Source organism: Prinia subflava, chromosome 8 (assembly GCF_021018805.1).
Source record: "Prinia subflava isolate CZ2003 ecotype Zambia chromosome 8, Cam_Psub_1.2, whole genome shotgun sequence".
In the NCBI taxonomy this organism is placed as follows: Eukaryota; Metazoa; Chordata; class Aves; order Passeriformes; family Cisticolidae; genus Prinia; species Prinia subflava.
Genome location: NC_086254.1, coordinates 36,935,737 through 36,952,097, shown reverse-complemented (window position 1 = coordinate 36,952,097; position 16,361 = coordinate 36,935,737). Strand labels below are relative to the sequence as shown.

General features: G+C 49.4%; 1 protein-coding gene across 6 annotated transcripts in view; it reads right to left on the bottom strand.

The window, feature by feature from the left end:
- LOC134554272 (fer-1-like protein 4) overlaps window positions 1–16,361 on the bottom strand; it is a 40,756-nt gene that overhangs the window by 17,456 nt on the left and 6,939 nt on the right. For 3 of the 6 annotated variants that reach the window (XM_063404808.1, XM_063404809.1, XM_063404811.1), the window contains exons 7-27: window positions 16,149–16,313; window positions 15,823–15,883; window positions 14,577–14,708; window positions 14,396–14,458; window positions 13,312–13,396; window positions 12,878–13,037; window positions 12,476–12,659; window positions 11,497–11,683; window positions 10,929–11,293; window positions 10,474–10,582; window positions 9,562–9,760; window positions 8,664–8,784; window positions 7,941–8,041; window positions 6,853–6,940; window positions 5,433–5,549; window positions 4,170–4,322; window positions 3,752–3,929; window positions 2,382–2,506; window positions 1,863–1,997; window positions 551–724; window positions 186–302 (exon numbers count right to left, since the gene is read on the bottom strand). In XM_063404808.1, coding sequence (XP_063260878.1) covers window positions 186–302; window positions 551–724; window positions 1,863–1,997; window positions 2,382–2,506; window positions 3,752–3,929; window positions 4,170–4,322; window positions 5,433–5,549; window positions 6,853–6,940; window positions 7,941–8,041; window positions 8,664–8,784; window positions 9,562–9,760; window positions 10,474–10,582; window positions 10,929–11,293; window positions 11,497–11,683; window positions 12,476–12,659; window positions 12,878–13,037; window positions 13,312–13,396; window positions 14,396–14,458; window positions 14,577–14,708; window positions 15,823–15,883; window positions 16,149–16,313 — 3,019 coding nt within the window. Of the gene's footprint in view, window positions 1–185; window positions 303–550; window positions 725–1,862; window positions 1,998–2,381; window positions 2,507–3,751; window positions 3,930–4,169; window positions 4,323–5,432; window positions 5,550–6,852; window positions 6,941–7,940; window positions 8,042–8,663; window positions 8,785–9,561; window positions 9,761–10,473; window positions 10,583–10,928; window positions 11,294–11,496; window positions 11,684–12,475; window positions 12,660–12,877; window positions 13,038–13,311; window positions 13,397–13,832; window positions 14,353–14,395; window positions 14,459–14,576; window positions 14,709–15,822; window positions 15,884–16,148; window positions 16,314–16,361 lie in introns of those variants that run through there. The other 3 variants (XM_063404810.1, XM_063404812.1, XM_063404813.1) reach the window with 3 other exon arrangements.

The window sequence follows — 16,361 nt, the reverse complement described above, 5'->3', positions numbered from 1 at the left end:
TCTGTTGAATTACTCAGAAGGTTTTCCCATCATGTCAAGCACCTCCATTTCTGGCATCTGCTCAGGCCTCACAGGCACATTTGAGCTCCAAACTGGACCCCCTCACCAAGCATGCCCTCCACCATGCATGCCCTCCACACAAGGGCAGCATGAGGGGAAAGCCGCTGCAGCAGAAGGTGGTGCACCTCTATGCGAAACTCCTTCAGTACTGGGCGGATGCCCTCAGGGATGATGAACCGTCCAGCACAGGGGTCTTCCAGGTAGTCAGGCTCCTTGGGTTCCACGTCCACAGGCACTGATGGCTGAACAGGTGGAACCAGGACATAGTAGGGGATGAAAGTGACTTCTATTCCATGCTATGTCAAGTCCCCTCACTCCCTCCTTCTAGTTTTGCGCTCACAGGCTGTCCCTGCAGCCTCCTCTCATTGGAAAGCCAGATATGGCCTCCAACTTTGAACCCTCTAGTGGGTCCCATGCAACCAGCTCCTCACTCATGTAGCTCTGCTCAGAGAGCTGACAACAAATGTGCAGCTTCCTACAAGCCTGTTACCTCCAAATAGCTACTGTAATCAAGCTCGATCAGCTCAAAAGTGGCAATGAGCTCTCCCGCTGCTTTGGTGCCTCTGTAGAAATCAAAGAACTGCAGGGCAGGTTTGGTGTATGGCTCATCAACCAGCTTCACCTGTGGGACAGCAAAGGCCTGCCCAAGGAACTCAGGGGAGCCCTGGAAGAAAGAGGGGAATGAGTCAAATCATTCCTGTGGTACCTCATCACCTCAAAGACCACCACTAATTCCAGCCAATCTGGGACAGTACAAGACTACTCTTCCACCCATGTCATCCTTTGACTTTCTCTGCTCCATCCAGGGCTAGAACAGATAAAGGCATGTCTTCAGCAGCTCCACTTAACTCCTGGTTCATCTCCATACAGAACTCAGGCAAACAGCCTGGAACCATGCACCAGAAGACATCAAAGCTAGAGCAAGTTTTTCAGAGTCTCTTCCAGAGAGGGTTTGAGTATCTCCAAGTCTAGGTACACTACAAGCTCTCTTGTAGTGTAGAGCTTGTACACTCTTGTAGAGCTACAGGCCCAGCATGTGATCTACCTCTGTGTAAAAATGGCTTTCTTATATCAAGATGGATTTTCTTCTTTGCCAGGTTGTGCCCATTGCTTGCCATTGGGCCTTTTCCATGAGAAGTCTGAACTGAGCTTCTCTATCCTTTCTCATCTGGTAGCTGCAGACAGCAAAAAGACACTAGCTTTCTCTCGACCTGTGTAGGCTAAATATATTCAGCTGTCTTCCTCTGTCCTGTGCTCCATCTTGGTGGTCTCCTCTGGACTCACCCCAATATCACAGGGTTTATCTTGCACTGGAACCCCAGGAAAGCTGCTGAGTTACACAGGAAGACCTGGTGCAAGTTACATCATTAGCCTTAGGATAATAAAGAGGCTCTAGGGGACAGTATGACTTTAAAGCACTAATAAACAGAGAAGAGGGGGGACTGAGGAGGAATGATTGATAACACCTGGGGACATAGGGGAAGGAACAGCCCTAAAAGCAATATCAGTTCCCCCAGGTTATGAGCCCCCTGCAATGTAAGCCTGCCAAGGAAGCAGGCATAGTGTTTCTTCAAAAATAAGAGATCCTGGATCCAATGAGCATTCATCGACCCCTGATGAGTTTAGAGTATCTCTGAGTCAGAAACTCTCAATCTCAGCCACAGTCCCCACGACTCACTGTCACCAGTGGACCAGGACCAAGCTGAGTCATGGAAACCAAACAGAGAAGTGGGAGCACTCAGAGCTTCTCTGCCTTCCCTTTTCTGGAAACAACAGGAAGAGGGCAGCATGGCTATACTTACAAATTTATTGTGGCTGAAAAGGTTGATTATAATGATGGGAGTCTCTGTTTTCAACTCTTCTTTCTTCCCATCAATAATGAGCTGGTCAAACAAAAGTAGCTCATTCCACATAGGGCTCAGTGTCTCCTCCAGCATCTGCAGATGGAGATAGAAGGTCCAAGTGTTCCACAGATAGTGGAAATAAACCACATGCAGGAAAGTGAGGAACTCTGGGCTGATTCCCTCTCTCACACAGCCACATGCAGCTGGTGGCTGGCAGGAGGAGATATGGTAAAAGTGTGGGATCAGCATTCAAGGTCAACTAGCACACGCTAATCAACCTCTGAGATCATAGTCAATGACTGTCAATATTCCCTGAACATAACCATACTGCTCAGAGCATAGATACCTGAGTGCTTGGAGACAAAAGTCCCAGGAGAACTGCCATAGCACTGGCCTTAAACATGTCAATGAGGGCATGGTCATTTTTCTCTCCCCAGGTTCCCAAGAAGACAGAGGCAAGAGTTTAAGTGATCTCACCCTGGTGGTCTGGCAATGAGTTGAAAACACCACTCTTGCAAATGGATCTGAAAGGCCATTATCATCTGCAGGGAGGATGCCTCGAGCCTGATACAGATGAGCTCGGAGCTGGAAATAGCTGAAGTCTGGTAAGAAAAGGAGAGAGGAGGTCCCCAATGAAGTCCTGTATGAGGTCACAAAAATGCCTCAAGGAGGTGTGAGAGTCGGGGCCCGAGGGTCCTTGGTTTTGCCTCATGACCCTCGTCAAGGATCCCCGTCAAGGAAGGGACTGTGTGCAAGGGGCTCGGGCCTAAACCACGGTGTGTGTGTGTACCAAGAATTGAACTGCAGGTGTGTCCACTGGACCAGAGCTGGCTCCCATGGGAACTTGTACAAAGACAATAGATGGCTGGACAGCCTGTGCTTACCAGCAGCCAGGGCCAGACCTGTTTGTCCCAAACCTCCCTGATCTGAGTCTGAACGGTTGCACCTGCTTCCCAGAGCAACGGGGCTCCTCACAGTGACTTTTGGGTGCTCCCCCTGCGTTGGCCAGGTGCCCCCTGCTCTGAAATGACTATAAAAGCTTCCCCCTGTGACTCACACTTTGAGATCTCCCCACGGACAGAAGACGGATCCATTGGCCAGACGCCACGCCACGAGGATGTCTCTGCCGTTGGTAGCTATATCCCCCTGCCCCCTTTTACTTGCTCTTTATCCTGTTTTTCCTTTCTCATTCCCTCTATCGCAAGTGTTGCTGGCACTCAATAAAGGTGCATTTGTTGTATGATTAAACTATTGTCCCCTCGAGTACTTTTTACACTCTGAGATCACACAAACCTATCACGATTCCTGCTTGGATCGTGTCAGGAGGTCAGCCAGACAGGAGTGGGCACATCCTGTGAGAAATAGCTGCCACTTCTAGGGAATGAGGTTCTCAGGCCACTACATCTCAAAAGGTTTAGTAAAGCCAGAAAAAGCTCAGTGGGCTCCTCAGACACCTCTGGGAAGTCCATGACATATGACATATGAAATGTGCAGTGTTTTGCTATGAGCGTCTACTGCGGGGGAGCACCACCAAGCCTCATCAGAGAGGCAGAACTCATGCCCATTGCCAATTTGGCAGCAGGTTCAATGCCTACAAAGTACCCATCCTGTCTGCTGCTTTAGCTGTGAATGTGCAAATACATCCTCATGACATCAAACTGGACATGCCTTGGAGAAGACACTAGATCAGGTCCTAATTCTGAGACATTATAATTCTCAGATCACAGTGTAGCCTGGAGGTGAAGGGCTGTGGTGGGAGAATGCACCACCACAGACACTAATCCATGGACGGGACCTCTCAACTCCCTGCTCTCCTGCTTATGTGAAGAACTGGCATCTGCTCTTACCATCCCTTCTGAGCCGGCTGGGAGGGCTGTATGCTGAGACTTGGGCTATCTCCTGCTCACTTTCAGAAAGGAACTCCTCAGGCAGCTCTGCCAAACAGTTTTTCACATATTTGGTTACCCCAAGCCACATATAGATTTCCAGTTTGGCAAAGATCTCACCAGTGTGTAAGCCAGGGACCTGAAAGGATAGAAGGTTTCGCAGGTTTCACATCTCAAACCAAAATGATCACCATCAGCCTGGGACTGACCAAAGAGCGCAGGAGAGAGAGAGCACCACATCAGCAGAGGCAAAAGGCAGTGGTGGATCAAGAGCTGTGTTTCATTGTGAACTCCAGGATTTCTGGAAGGAGGGCTGAAAACAAGGAGGGGGAAACAGCATGAAGCAAGCAAGAATATAATGTTTTGGTATAAACCCTACCTTCATAAAGACAGTCTGGATCTTTGCACAGTCTTTGCCTTTCTCCTCTTCAACTACTGAGTAGAGGATGTTTTGTGCAGGAATTCTGGCATATGCCACACGCCTGTTGTTGCTGAGCATCCAGATGAGTACATCAGGGAGAGTGCACTGGGGCTGGAGGGAGGGAAGGGAGGAAAATCACAACAGAGGAACAGAATGCGTCATCCTCCTTCCATTGACATGGTGAAAGCTTAATCTCCTCACAGGAGGGACTGCTGAGCAATGGCGGTTTAGAGATCCAGAAATAAAGGACCTAACACTGGCCACATGCTTCTGAAAGTCACCCTGCAATATGGCTCTGAAGGTGTTGTGGTTTAACCCTGGCTGGCAACTCAGGCCCATGTAGCCCCTCACTCACTATCTCTCAGTGTGATGGGAAAGAAGATTCAAAAAGTAAAAGAAGTCATGAATTGAGACAGAAAGAGTTTAATAGGGAAAGAAAAACTACACACACAAGCAAAGTAAACCAAATAATTAATTCTCTTCTTTCTGTGGACAGGCAGGTCTTCAACCATCCCAGAACAGCAGGGCTCCATCACAGGAATGGTGACTTGGGAAGACAAACACCATTACTACAATTGTACATCACTCTACCCCCACACAGCGAAAGACGTGAAAATGATTTGACTTCACTTAGTAAAAGGCTTCTTCAAACTTCAACAGCATATGTCCACCTTATGTCAGCAAACATGGCATTCTGGTTGACACTACAGCAACACACGAATTTTTTTCAGTTACTGAAAAATACAATGAAACTCTGAATGTGGAGAGTCTCTACTATGGATGAGAACCTTATTCCAATGCAAGTTTGAATCTGCAGGAAATATCTAGGGTCAGTCCCTGGTGGAAGTGTAGGCAGCTGAGGCAAGGCTGTTTTCCCAGGCAAAACTGTCAGCTGCAGACAAGGCCTTGGGCTGGTGGGGCAGAGAGGCGCAGGAGGCCTGGATCTGGCCCAGCTCTGCCTCCTACCCACTGCAGAGTTGCTTGGACCCCTGCTCTGCCACCAACAGCCCTGCGAAGGTGCCTGGCCTAATCCCTCATTAGAGCTATCACAGGAAACATGGTAACTTCCAGTAGATGGAACTTGGAATTTTATATAGTGAGGAAAGACAGCAGAGGAAAAGCTTCAGCTCAGACTGGTGAGAGCCCCAGCAGCTAGCTCAGTATCCTCTCCTTGCCTACCCTCTCCAGCTCAGAACAAGGGTTCCCTAGGAGCCATTGTACCTCTTTAGCCATGAAGCGTATCTTTGTCAGGATTCTCCTTGTCTCTTTAGCCTTCTCCTTGACATTGTCTCGAGTCAGGTGCCGCCTCACACGGAGACCCTGCTTTGCATACAGGATCTGAACAGAAAGCATAGCTGTCACACAACCAGCCATGTCCCACTGCCACCCCACATGAGGCGGTCAGCAGGGAGCCTACTGTGTGCTGACCACATCCATCCTGCCCCATTGCACCCTGACCTCCACCATGGCTCACTGCCCAGTTGCTGAGAGCAAACTTCCATGAACCTGTCAAAAGCCATTTAGCAAAGGGTGCCAAGAATTGAAGACTCCACTCATCAGCCCAGCCAATACCATCTGGTAATGGAAGTCCATGAGCTTTAAAATCATTTGGGGCAGAAAGATGTCTAACGAATAAACGTTTCAGAAGCTGGTGGTCTAAGGCTTCAAATAGTGCCTGCAGGAGACTTTGGCCAAGGAGCAACTTGGGGCCACAGTAGTGTGGGAATATGGAGGTGTAGGAAACTGCAACACAGGGCTTGGCTTTCACCATTAGTGCGTATCAGAGATAGTGTACCCATCTGAGAAGAGACTTTGGGATTAATGAAAACTAATAATGAAATCCAGAAGAAATTCATGGTGTACACACACTATGGACTTGCAAGGCCAGAAAACTCATCTCTTGGGTGGGTTCTCTCTTCCAGAGTGTCTCAGATTAGCCCAGTACCTTCACCATAGCTCAAGTGATGACACATAAGGAAGCAGAGGGAAGGCAACTGGAACCCAGATATGCCTAAATTTTATTTCCTGCTGCTGTCATTGCATTTAGGTTAGCCTTTCAAAGCTTTGTATCTGATGGGGGCTATGACTGTGTTGTGAGCTGTGATCTGCTGTGCTGTGATGGAGGGTATGTAATTGTGCTCTCATTCAGCTAGCTGGTCTTGCGTACAGAGTGATAAGTACCCAAGTGTTGCCCTTTCTAAGGACAGACAGATGAATGGCTGTTGTAGATCTGCTGTGTATGTACCCAGCCAAGGGACTGAGTTTTCAGAAGTACCAGATCTCAGTGAGCCACCCCAAAACTGTCCTCGGGAATATGGCGCACCAAAAGGTCTCCAGCAACCTACTGGGCAGCAATATGCATGTACTGACTCACATATGCCCCAGTGGAGATGAAGGAAGGCAACAGGGCACAGCATCTGCACAAAACTGGGGGCAGACATGGCCAGACCCTGTCTCTATTCCCTGGGCTGGATATTGTATTGTTCTGAGTAGAAGTTGAGAGATGCTGTAGTAAAAGCCTATGACTGATACAGTGAGTCTTAGCTCCAGGTTTCATTCTTAGCATCAGTTCCTGCTGATCCTTCAGAAGTTTCCCCAGAGCTCAGGGTCCCACCAACCCCCACCAAGCCCCACAACTTACAATGTTGCGCATAAGGTATTTTGTCCTACATCTGTCCAGGTTATTTGGATGAGCCATTGTTTTTCTCTCTGCACTGAGTGAATATTGCCTGCAATGAGAAAAGCAGCACAGACTCTGTATCCTCTGCACCCAGCATGTTGAGCATAGCTCACAGCAGGGACACAAGCTCCAAATCCCCGGTACCAATGTGTCAGGAGGCTTTCTTTTTGCAATGTCCTCTCTTCTGCAAGCTTGTTGGTTCAGAAGGTACACTGGGGATTCTCAGCATGTGAGGCTTCCTTTCTACTGTTGCACTGTGGACTGAAGTGCCTATCAGCCCTCACAAGGGTAGTCATGGGGATTGAAATACTGGTCTTTTGACTGCATGATTGAAAAGAGTGAAGGAAATGTCCTTCACATTTGGGAAACACGTGGGAGCCCAGGAACACTGAGGTTGCCATCTCTGACCCCTCTGATTCTTAGAACAGGACTGATGTCACTCCTCCAAGCTTGAAGAGCTACAAAAATGCCTGAAGGAGGTCAGCCAGACAAGAGTGGGCACATCCTGTGAGAAATAGCTGCCACTTCTAGGGAATGAGGTTCTCAGGCCACTACATCTCAAAAGGTTTAGTAAAGCCAGAAAAAGCTCAGTGGGCTCCTCAGACACCTTTGGGAAGTCCATGACATATGACATGTGAAATGTGCAGTGTTTTGCTATGAGCGTCTACTGTGGGGGAGCACCACCAAGCCTCATCAGAGAGGCAGAACTCATGCCCATTGCCAATTTGGCAGCAGGTTCAATGCCTACAAAGTACCCATCCTGTCTGCTGCTTTAGCTGTGAATGTGCAAATACATCCTCATGACATCAAACTGGACATGCCTGTCCCAGTCATGCCTTGGAGAAGACACTAGATCAGGTCCTAATTCTGAGACATTATAATTCTCAGATCACAGTGTGGCCTGGATCTTTTTCTCAAGTCATCCTCATTTCGTTCTGCACATCCATCTCAAAAGGACAAGAGAGAAGGCCACATACAGCCCAGGCAGAACATGATATGACCTCCTAACCTGAAAACAAGAAACGTCAAGAAATCAGGGACATGCTAACCTGCATCCAGCTACAAATTCCTCCAGCACATCTCTGAGCCGCTCTTCTGCTTTAGCCTTTGGTCTTCTCAAGAGCTTCTCCACATCATCCAACCCCTGCTCCTGCAGCGAAATCACAATATTCACAAAGCTTGCACCTGGCTGAGGGGTCAGAGTAAAACCTTGCAAGGATGCATTTGCCACAAATGGCTTATGCCTTTTTGCAGAGCTGGGATTCATGGTGCTGCAGATCAGCACTATGCTGGCCAGGGACTCTCCAGAGCCTGAGGATAACCTTAACATTTGTAACAACACTTTGTTGTTGCTCAGTCCTTAAGCAGCCACTGTGGCAAGCTCTGCTTTAATATCTCCAAGCCCAAAGGGGAAAAGCAAGGTCCTGGGGAGAGACTGCATCCCCTTCGTGACAACCTCAGGCTGAGAGCCTGCTTGCCAAATCATCTGCCCAGGGCTCACACAGCTCAGGACTGGCAGCAGAGGAATTTGTTTTCACAGACATCCTATCACATCGCTCACCCATCCAGGAACCACCACCAGGCAGTTGCACAGCATGAGTCGATGTGGCCTACCCAACCTGTCTAAGGGGCAGGTAGGACTAAGCCCTGTGAGAGACATGGACTTGCATGGGTTGTGAGGACAGCAAACATCTTGCACAGCAACTGCACATGCAGCAAGGAAAGCACACAAGGAAGGAACATGCCACCGACAAACACCCTGAACATGCTACCAGGCGCTCTGCCAATTTGACAATCCGGTTGGAAATGCCGAGTCTCCAGGCGTGATCCTCCCAGTAGCTCCATACATACACACAGGGTTTTTCATGTGTCATGGGCAGGCAGCTGTATGACCTATGGGCAGCAGGCAGAGGAGGTTATGGCTACAGCTACTGCTACAGAAAGCATATGCCATATCATAACACATGTACTCACACACCCAGCAAGGGAGCAGAGGCTGAACTCTATCTCCTTCACAGGGAATTGATTGGCTGTTTTGGGCTCTGCACCATGGACATGGGTGCAAGCTGCTGGATCTGCCCTTTGCTATCCCAAACTGGCACACAGGGTTTCTAGTAGAGACAGCAGCACATGCTCAGATGAATGAGCCTGACAGGAGCATGGGATGCTGCCAAGATTTCTCACTGCTATGGGACTAAGTAGTAGCAGGCACAGGCCGTGCAACACAAAGACCAAGACCTTGCCAGGCCTGTGGGACAAACTAGGCAGCATTGCCAGAGCAAACATATCATCAGAAGAGCTTGTGTATTTGTCTTGCCTGCTCAGCATAAGACAGCACATGCCAAGAGTAATCCTTTCCTTCCTCACTGGAAACAAGCCCTTAGAATGTTGCTTGTGAAGCAGAACAGACATGGCTGTTATTGACAGGTCTCAGTTTCCTTGGGACTTCATTCTTGGCCATCTGCCCACATCAAGCAGACACTGTAGGGCTCATAGAATTATGGTGTCTGGAAAATCCCAGCCAGCTAGGCCATCGCAGGCAGCAGGGTTGCAAGGAAAAAAAACCTATAATGCATTGCTGAGCAAACCTCTAATAACATCTGGAACAACCAACCTGGGAAGCTGTGACAGCTCCAGGGAAGGTGGGATAGAAAGATATAGAAGACTTACTTGTCATACTCCATGGGCTCTGGTCTCTGGCTCTTTGTAACAGATTTGTTCAGTGCTGCTAAAGCTGGAGTCAAGATTTCAGCATCCAGCTCACCACCTGAACTGGCATTGAGTAAAGGCTGCCTTTCTTCTTTCACTTCTCCCTTTTCCACTTTTTGCCATCCTTTGGTCACAATCTCTTCAGATTTGCCATAGTTTCCTTGAAGGTGAGCATTAAATTATAAACAGGTAAGTGGAATCACTCAGGTTTTTTTAGAAATGAAGTTTTCTAGCTTGCAAAACCAGACTCTTGGCAGTCTTGCTGCCAAGAGACATACAGGTATTTACTGCTTTGGGAACCAGCAGTTATGTCCAACCATTGGCATATCATATAGACAACCAGGATGTCCAAGAGGGAGCTGGGCAATTGCAAGGTCCTTGCATATGCTTTCTCCAGTTCTGCCAGCTCCACCAAGTGCCTGATGACTAGTATCTACATCCCTACACTGGGGTTAGCATTACTTCTCAAGCAGTATCTCAGCGTCAAGCATCTCCACCCATCCAGCTTAGCAAGTGGGGGCTTTGACCCACTCTCAGGCCATTGTTTCCCCATCACTTCTTGTCAAGTCCTTTGTTTCCTTTTCTTGCTATCAAACCTGTCTACTTCCTTGTACCTTCACTTACTAGAAGAGTTTTCCCAAACTTTCCCAAAACAGGTAATTCGCACAAATGGTGCAAATCTCCAATCCCATAAAAGAGATACAGGATTTTCAGGTAAGTAACACACTGTGCACACTCCCTGGACTCATTCCTCATCCTTCCCAAGTTCCCGATCTGACTTGACAGGGCAGTGTCAAGAACTAACTTGGCTGTCAGAGGGAGTCTCACACCGTTCCCATGGTTTCTGCACATGGGGCCCTAGGGAATACCCACCTATAGAGACTTCAAAGCTGACAGGTTTTGAGCTGAGAGAGGAGTCCATCATAGTGGCTTCAAAGAAGGCAGCAAAGAGAAGGAATTCATCCTTTCTCCCCAACACATTCTGAGCAAGGAAACAGAAATCAGCCTGAGAGCCTCATGTGCCAAAACACTGCTTGAGCACCAGGGCATAACTGATGCCTGCCAGCCCTTCCCCAGGACCTCAGCAGGATGCTGCTGAGATCACCACTGGGCTGCCAGTGCAGCAGGATAATATTTCTTGTAAATCCTGAGGTGTTGGTGCAGAGCCATGGATTGGCTGATGCTTGTGTGAAGCCACTGAGCAGGTTGTAGGCTAAAGGGATGGCTATTGCACTAACACAGCTGCCTCCCGCCTTGCCTCTTTCCCTTCACAATTGTGCATGCCTAAGACTGGCATGGATCAGCCATGTCAGCACAGGAGAACTCACCTCAGGGAGTGGATGAAGCTCTTCCACCTCCACAGTGACTTCCCTGGGCTGCTCGGCCTCCTGAGAGCTCCCAGCCTCCCCCTCTCCCTGCAGCTGGCTCAGTTCTTTAGTTTTCTCCTTGAATTTTTTACTTTTCTTCTTCAGCTTCAGTTTTCTCAGGGCACCACTCGTCCTATCCCCAAGCTTCCTCTCTGCTGCACTGGGGCTGCTGAAGATCTCTACTGTGACGGCCATGAGGATGCGCCCACGGTAGAAGATGCCCTCACCCATGCCTTCATTGAGGTCTTTGTGGATGTCCCAAAGAGCTGAGTTCTGGGGGGAGCCATACAGGTTCACCCAGGCTGGACCAAATGTGGGGTTAAAGCCTGCAGAGACAGGAACAGGGTTTCATTATGCTCCAGGATGCTGCTGCAGAGAGACCTCCCCCAAGAGGACTGCCCAGGACACCAGAATGTTAGCTTCAGCCACTCCTGCTCCCACCCTCAGGAGACCAGCATGCCAAGCAGAAAGTGCGTGGCACGTGGCCGCCTAGGACATCCTGCCCCAAGGCAGCCATGCCAAGTCTCACCATTCCTGTCAGGGTCTGAGATCTCCTGCAGGTCAATGTAGTGTGTAGCAATGGCCACATCGCTGACATTGGCATCATCCAGCACCTGAACTTTTATCTTCCTGGACAGAGGTGGGAACATCTCAATGAAACTGATCTGCTCATTCCACTCAGGCTCAGTGGTGTTGGTTTCCACTGACGTCTCCCCCTGGGAAGGAGAAGATGTGAAAGCCACACAGTCCCAACTGGTGCCCAGAGAAAGGGATGCCTCAGAGCTTGTCTGGGAATGGCATGTACTCTTGTACCACCTGCAGACGGTGCAGGGCAGGCTTTGGGGGTGGCAGCATCCCTACTCCTATCCCCATTCCCATAAATCCTCTCTGTTTCATTATTGGAAGGCTGTCCCAAGGCCCTGGCATGACCTGCACAATCAAGGGAATGCAAGCGGGCAGCAGACTCAGAGGCATCTAAGCACTCCAAGAGGTATCCAAGAGGTATCTGGAGGACTCCAGGCCCACAAGACTGCCCAGGGATTGATTCTCATATGAATGGATATCACAGGACCAGAAACCCTGACCTTGTGTGCAAAAACTGGGCCATTATCTCAGTAAAGTCTCTCAAGGGTCTCAGGCTGAGCCCAGCTTGACACAGAAAAAGGACTTCTGCTCCAGGATTTATTTGACTCTGTCCCTGTGTTTAAGGATTTGAATCTCTGCCTGCAAAGCCAGTAGCTCAGCCAGTAGCTATGCCCAGGGCTGGGGCTATCCTGTGAGCAGCTCTCTGTAGAGACAAAAGTAGAGAACAGCCTTCTCATCCAGACATGGCACAACCATGGCCACACAGCTCAGGCCACTGCTAAAAGACACCTAGGCTTTCCCAACCTGTTTTCAGTGGGATTGCTGTGCCCCATGGACGCTCCTGGCATCACAAGTCCACCACATGCTGCAACACAGCCAAGGGAGAACTAGCCTGTCCCAACACAGATTCCCCTCAGACTCACCTGCTGCCCACAGAATGAGACCTGCACGTATGGGTCAATAAAGACTTTTCTCTCCCCTATGATCTTGGAGATACCACCCATGATGCCTGCTGTCATGCTAGGCAGGCCCTCAGCACGATACAGTTTGATGCAGACCCTGGCCCAAGGTCTCTCTGCAGGGACTCTCTTAGGCAGCAGCAAGTTCCTGAAAGACAAATTCATGTTCTGCCTCTTTCCTGGAGCCCACAGAACACAATGATTGGAAATTCACTAACTGTCAGGACAATTGCATCCTGCCTCACCACAGGTCTTTTTTACTGGGTCTTTGCCCATCAGAAGAGGGGGGAAATGGGGCAAAAAAGGCAGTGTTAAGAGAGACATGGCAGTGTTCCCCAGGGCCATGCAAGATCACACTGCACCTACCTTTCAATGTCCTCATCTTGGTTCCTGGAATAGGTGGGAAGGAAGCCCACAATATCCCCGCGAGCAGAGACAGAGATGTTGCACTTCACAAAGCCTTTCACACCTGCCCGGGTGTCCGTGGGGTCACTGATAACTGCCCACTTCTGGAAAAATCTGTGATCTGAGAGGGAAGAGGAGAAGTCCCCTAGGGAGCAGCCAGGTTACCATTTCACATCCAACTCTGCCTGCAGAAAGACTGCCCTGGCCCTGACCCTGCCTCTGAAGGTGCAGGAGGTGTCACCTGCCTTCAGACAGCTGGGTGGAGAAGCAAGCTCGGGTCTTCACACAAAATAAGTGCTTTAAAGCCAGGGCCCTGACCAGACCCATATGAGAATGAAGGAAACACCAGTTTCAGACAGAGCCAGGGTCAGGTACAGGTGTTTGGTACCTCATACCTGGCTGGCTGTACACTGTCTCAACATCCATCTTGAACGTTCCTATGCAAGTTCCCAGAAATGGTATCTTCTTTGAGTGAAAAACCTGCAGACAGCATAAGTGCCCCTGACCACCATGAGCTGTGGGCAGCCAGGTCACACATCCAGATATCTCTGAGGAACACAGGACTGCCAAGAGGTGCTTGTTCTAAAGCACAGCTGAGGCAGTGGTTGGAAGTTCCTCACGCAGATTGACCCATCTGTGTTAGCCCTAGGACTAACCCATTCCTACCCAACCACTCCTACAAAGCCCACCAGCCCATAGCCCTCAGTCAAACCCAGACCAAGGCAATCATGTGCAACCAATTCAATTTCTGCAGTCCCAGGTAAAACACACCCCAACAATGGAGATAGGATAGATCCCTTTCCCCACAGGAAGTCCTTGTGTCCATAACCTGCTGGGTTAGGGCAAAGCCATGACCCCACCAGGGTAGTGTCTCTCCCAAAAAGCAAGTCTTGCTCAGTGCTTGCTAAACTCTCACCAGCAGAAGAGATGAGAAGCCTTTCACAGGGAAAATGCTGGAGACCACTTGGCAAAGGATGTGCTGGCTGGATTTATCTATCTTCAGAACATCCCTGTGTCTTGGGGAAGCCTTTGTGCTTTGGGCCAAGGGATTTTCAACCTCTCTGCCTGCCTGGGCTTTTCTACAGCACAAATAATTTCTGAGCTCCCCTCACATCACCTTCAGGACCTGCAGGATGAGGCTCCAGGGTAAGGGGCAGCGGGGAATTGCTGCCAAAACAGCAGGGCAACAAAGGCAGAAGGCAAGAAAGTGCCCCAGAGGCCCTACTTCAGTCACAGGATGAAGAAAAACCCTTACCTGGAGGAGGTGAGAAGGCAGCACTTCCCAGCAGTGGCTCAGAGCAGGGCTAGGTCTCTGCCCAGTGCAGCCACAGGAAGGCCCTGTGGCTCTCTGTGGGCAGGTGCTTCTGGCTGGAACACTTCCATGGTATTGATACCCTTGCTTTGCCCATCGCTCCCAGTGTTTACACACAGAAGCATCAGGCTGTACCACTAACCAGTGTAAGATGAAGACATACATACCGAGATCTCTATGAGTCTGTGGAATAAAATTTCCCTTGGCTCATAGAAGTCAAACAAAAAATACTGAAAGAGAAGAGCAAGAAAGCTGAGCCCCAGGCTTCCAGGCATCCCTGGCAAGGATGGTCCCAGGCACTTGGGACACCAGTGGGGCAAGGACAGAGCCTCTGTCCATGTCACATACTTCGTTGTAGAAGGGGCAGTTTGTTGACTTCTGCGTCGCTGTGTGCCTCTTTTCCTCTCCCACCTTGACTACAACAAAGGGGTTGATGTTCACCCCCACCAGCTTCTGTGCTTCAATTACATTAATCCCAACCTGAAAAAATATGGGAGAAAATAGCACTCTCCATATTTGAATCAGCACTCTCCTTGCCTGAGATTGTTTCAACAATACCAGTACAGGTACCAGTACAGTACCAATACAATGCACATGTACAGGCCACTCTCGATGCAGAGGTGGACGCCAGGCAAAAGCATGGCTGCTGAAATCTGCTACAGCCAGGGCAGACTAAAGCAGTCTGAGATACTTGTTTCTTTCAGACAAGCAAGGAAATAAAGCGTAAGAGCCACACTACTTTTGACAAGAGCAGGTCTTCCCAGCAGCACTTGTACCATCAGTTTCTGATCCCAAGGGGTTGCTCTCACATGGCAGGGTCCACAGAGCTAACTTGGAGAAGATGCTCTTTGTATCTTCTGTTAATACGCCTTTTTGAATCCTACTGAGATGGACACCATTGCAAAGATTGGAATGCAGCTGTCTCATTTACTGCAACTGCTTACAAGTCTAAGATACACGAGAATGTACTCACATTTGGTCTCAGTACAATTAGGCTATTGTTAAGCTACAGAATAATTGTTTCAAGAGAATGATGATAGGAAATTCAATCCTCACAAAATCTTCCTGCTTGGCTGATAGGACAAAATGTGAGTCCACAATTACTTAGAACCAGGGGAGGATTTAAATCCATAGCCAGGCTGGGAGACCTGCCCTGAAATCAGTTTAGCCTGATGTCAGATAAACAGCCAGGGCCACAGCTTCCTAAAAGCCTCCTGGCATGTCCAAGCAAGCCTCCACAGAGTCCTCCAGCCCTGGTCATAAGGAAGAAAGACAAAGCCCTGGGAAAGCTGGCGGGCACCAGCACTGCTCAAGCAGTGTTTTGCAATGGCACATGCAGCTGATTCCCTTTGCCTGTTTATCCATAGCTAACTACAAGAGCTTACTGATACTGAGGCTGGTACTCATGGATTCAGTCCATCAGGGAATCTTACATGTTGCCCAGGGAAGTCACACAAAGCATGATGGTCTTCATGCTAGAGACCTTGATAGAGTATGTGGCAACTGGAGAAGCCCAGGCCTGCAGGAAGGCAGTAAGGGCCTGGCTGCAGGGCCAGAGGCAGCTACTGGGGACATGCACCCAATGCTACAGTACCTGGAAACTCTGCGGCGTTGGGATGGCAAAGAGATCCTGTGCAGAGCAGAGTCTGGAGCGGCTGCACAGAAGAAAAAGCCCAGGTGAGCAGGTGTCCTTGTCAGCATGGACCTGAGTAAGTCCTCACCAAGGGAAGCAACAGAAAACCTAGCAAATAATGGGAATGAGCAAATCCCTAACACACCCTGTCTAGGACCAATAGAGATGGAAGTTTTCCGACATCTTGCCATAGCAGACTGCCGTGAGCTGCAGGAATTCCCCAGGATTTGGCACTTTCTACCCCAGGACCTAAGCAAGGGCAAGAAAGAAGAGCATGCCGTGGATACCTCTTCACAGGGCTGAAGATGATGCCCGAGGCCTCAATCTCAGATGTATCATAGAAATCTTCCTCCTCTTCCTCTTCTTCATCAGTCTCCAGACCTTTTGCCAGCTTCCTGCCTAGTGCACCAGCCTTCTTGTCCAGTTCCTTTGCTCTCAGCCACTCAGCAGTCCTGCAAGCCCCGCCCCATGCCATGAGCCATACATCAGGCCTGACAACT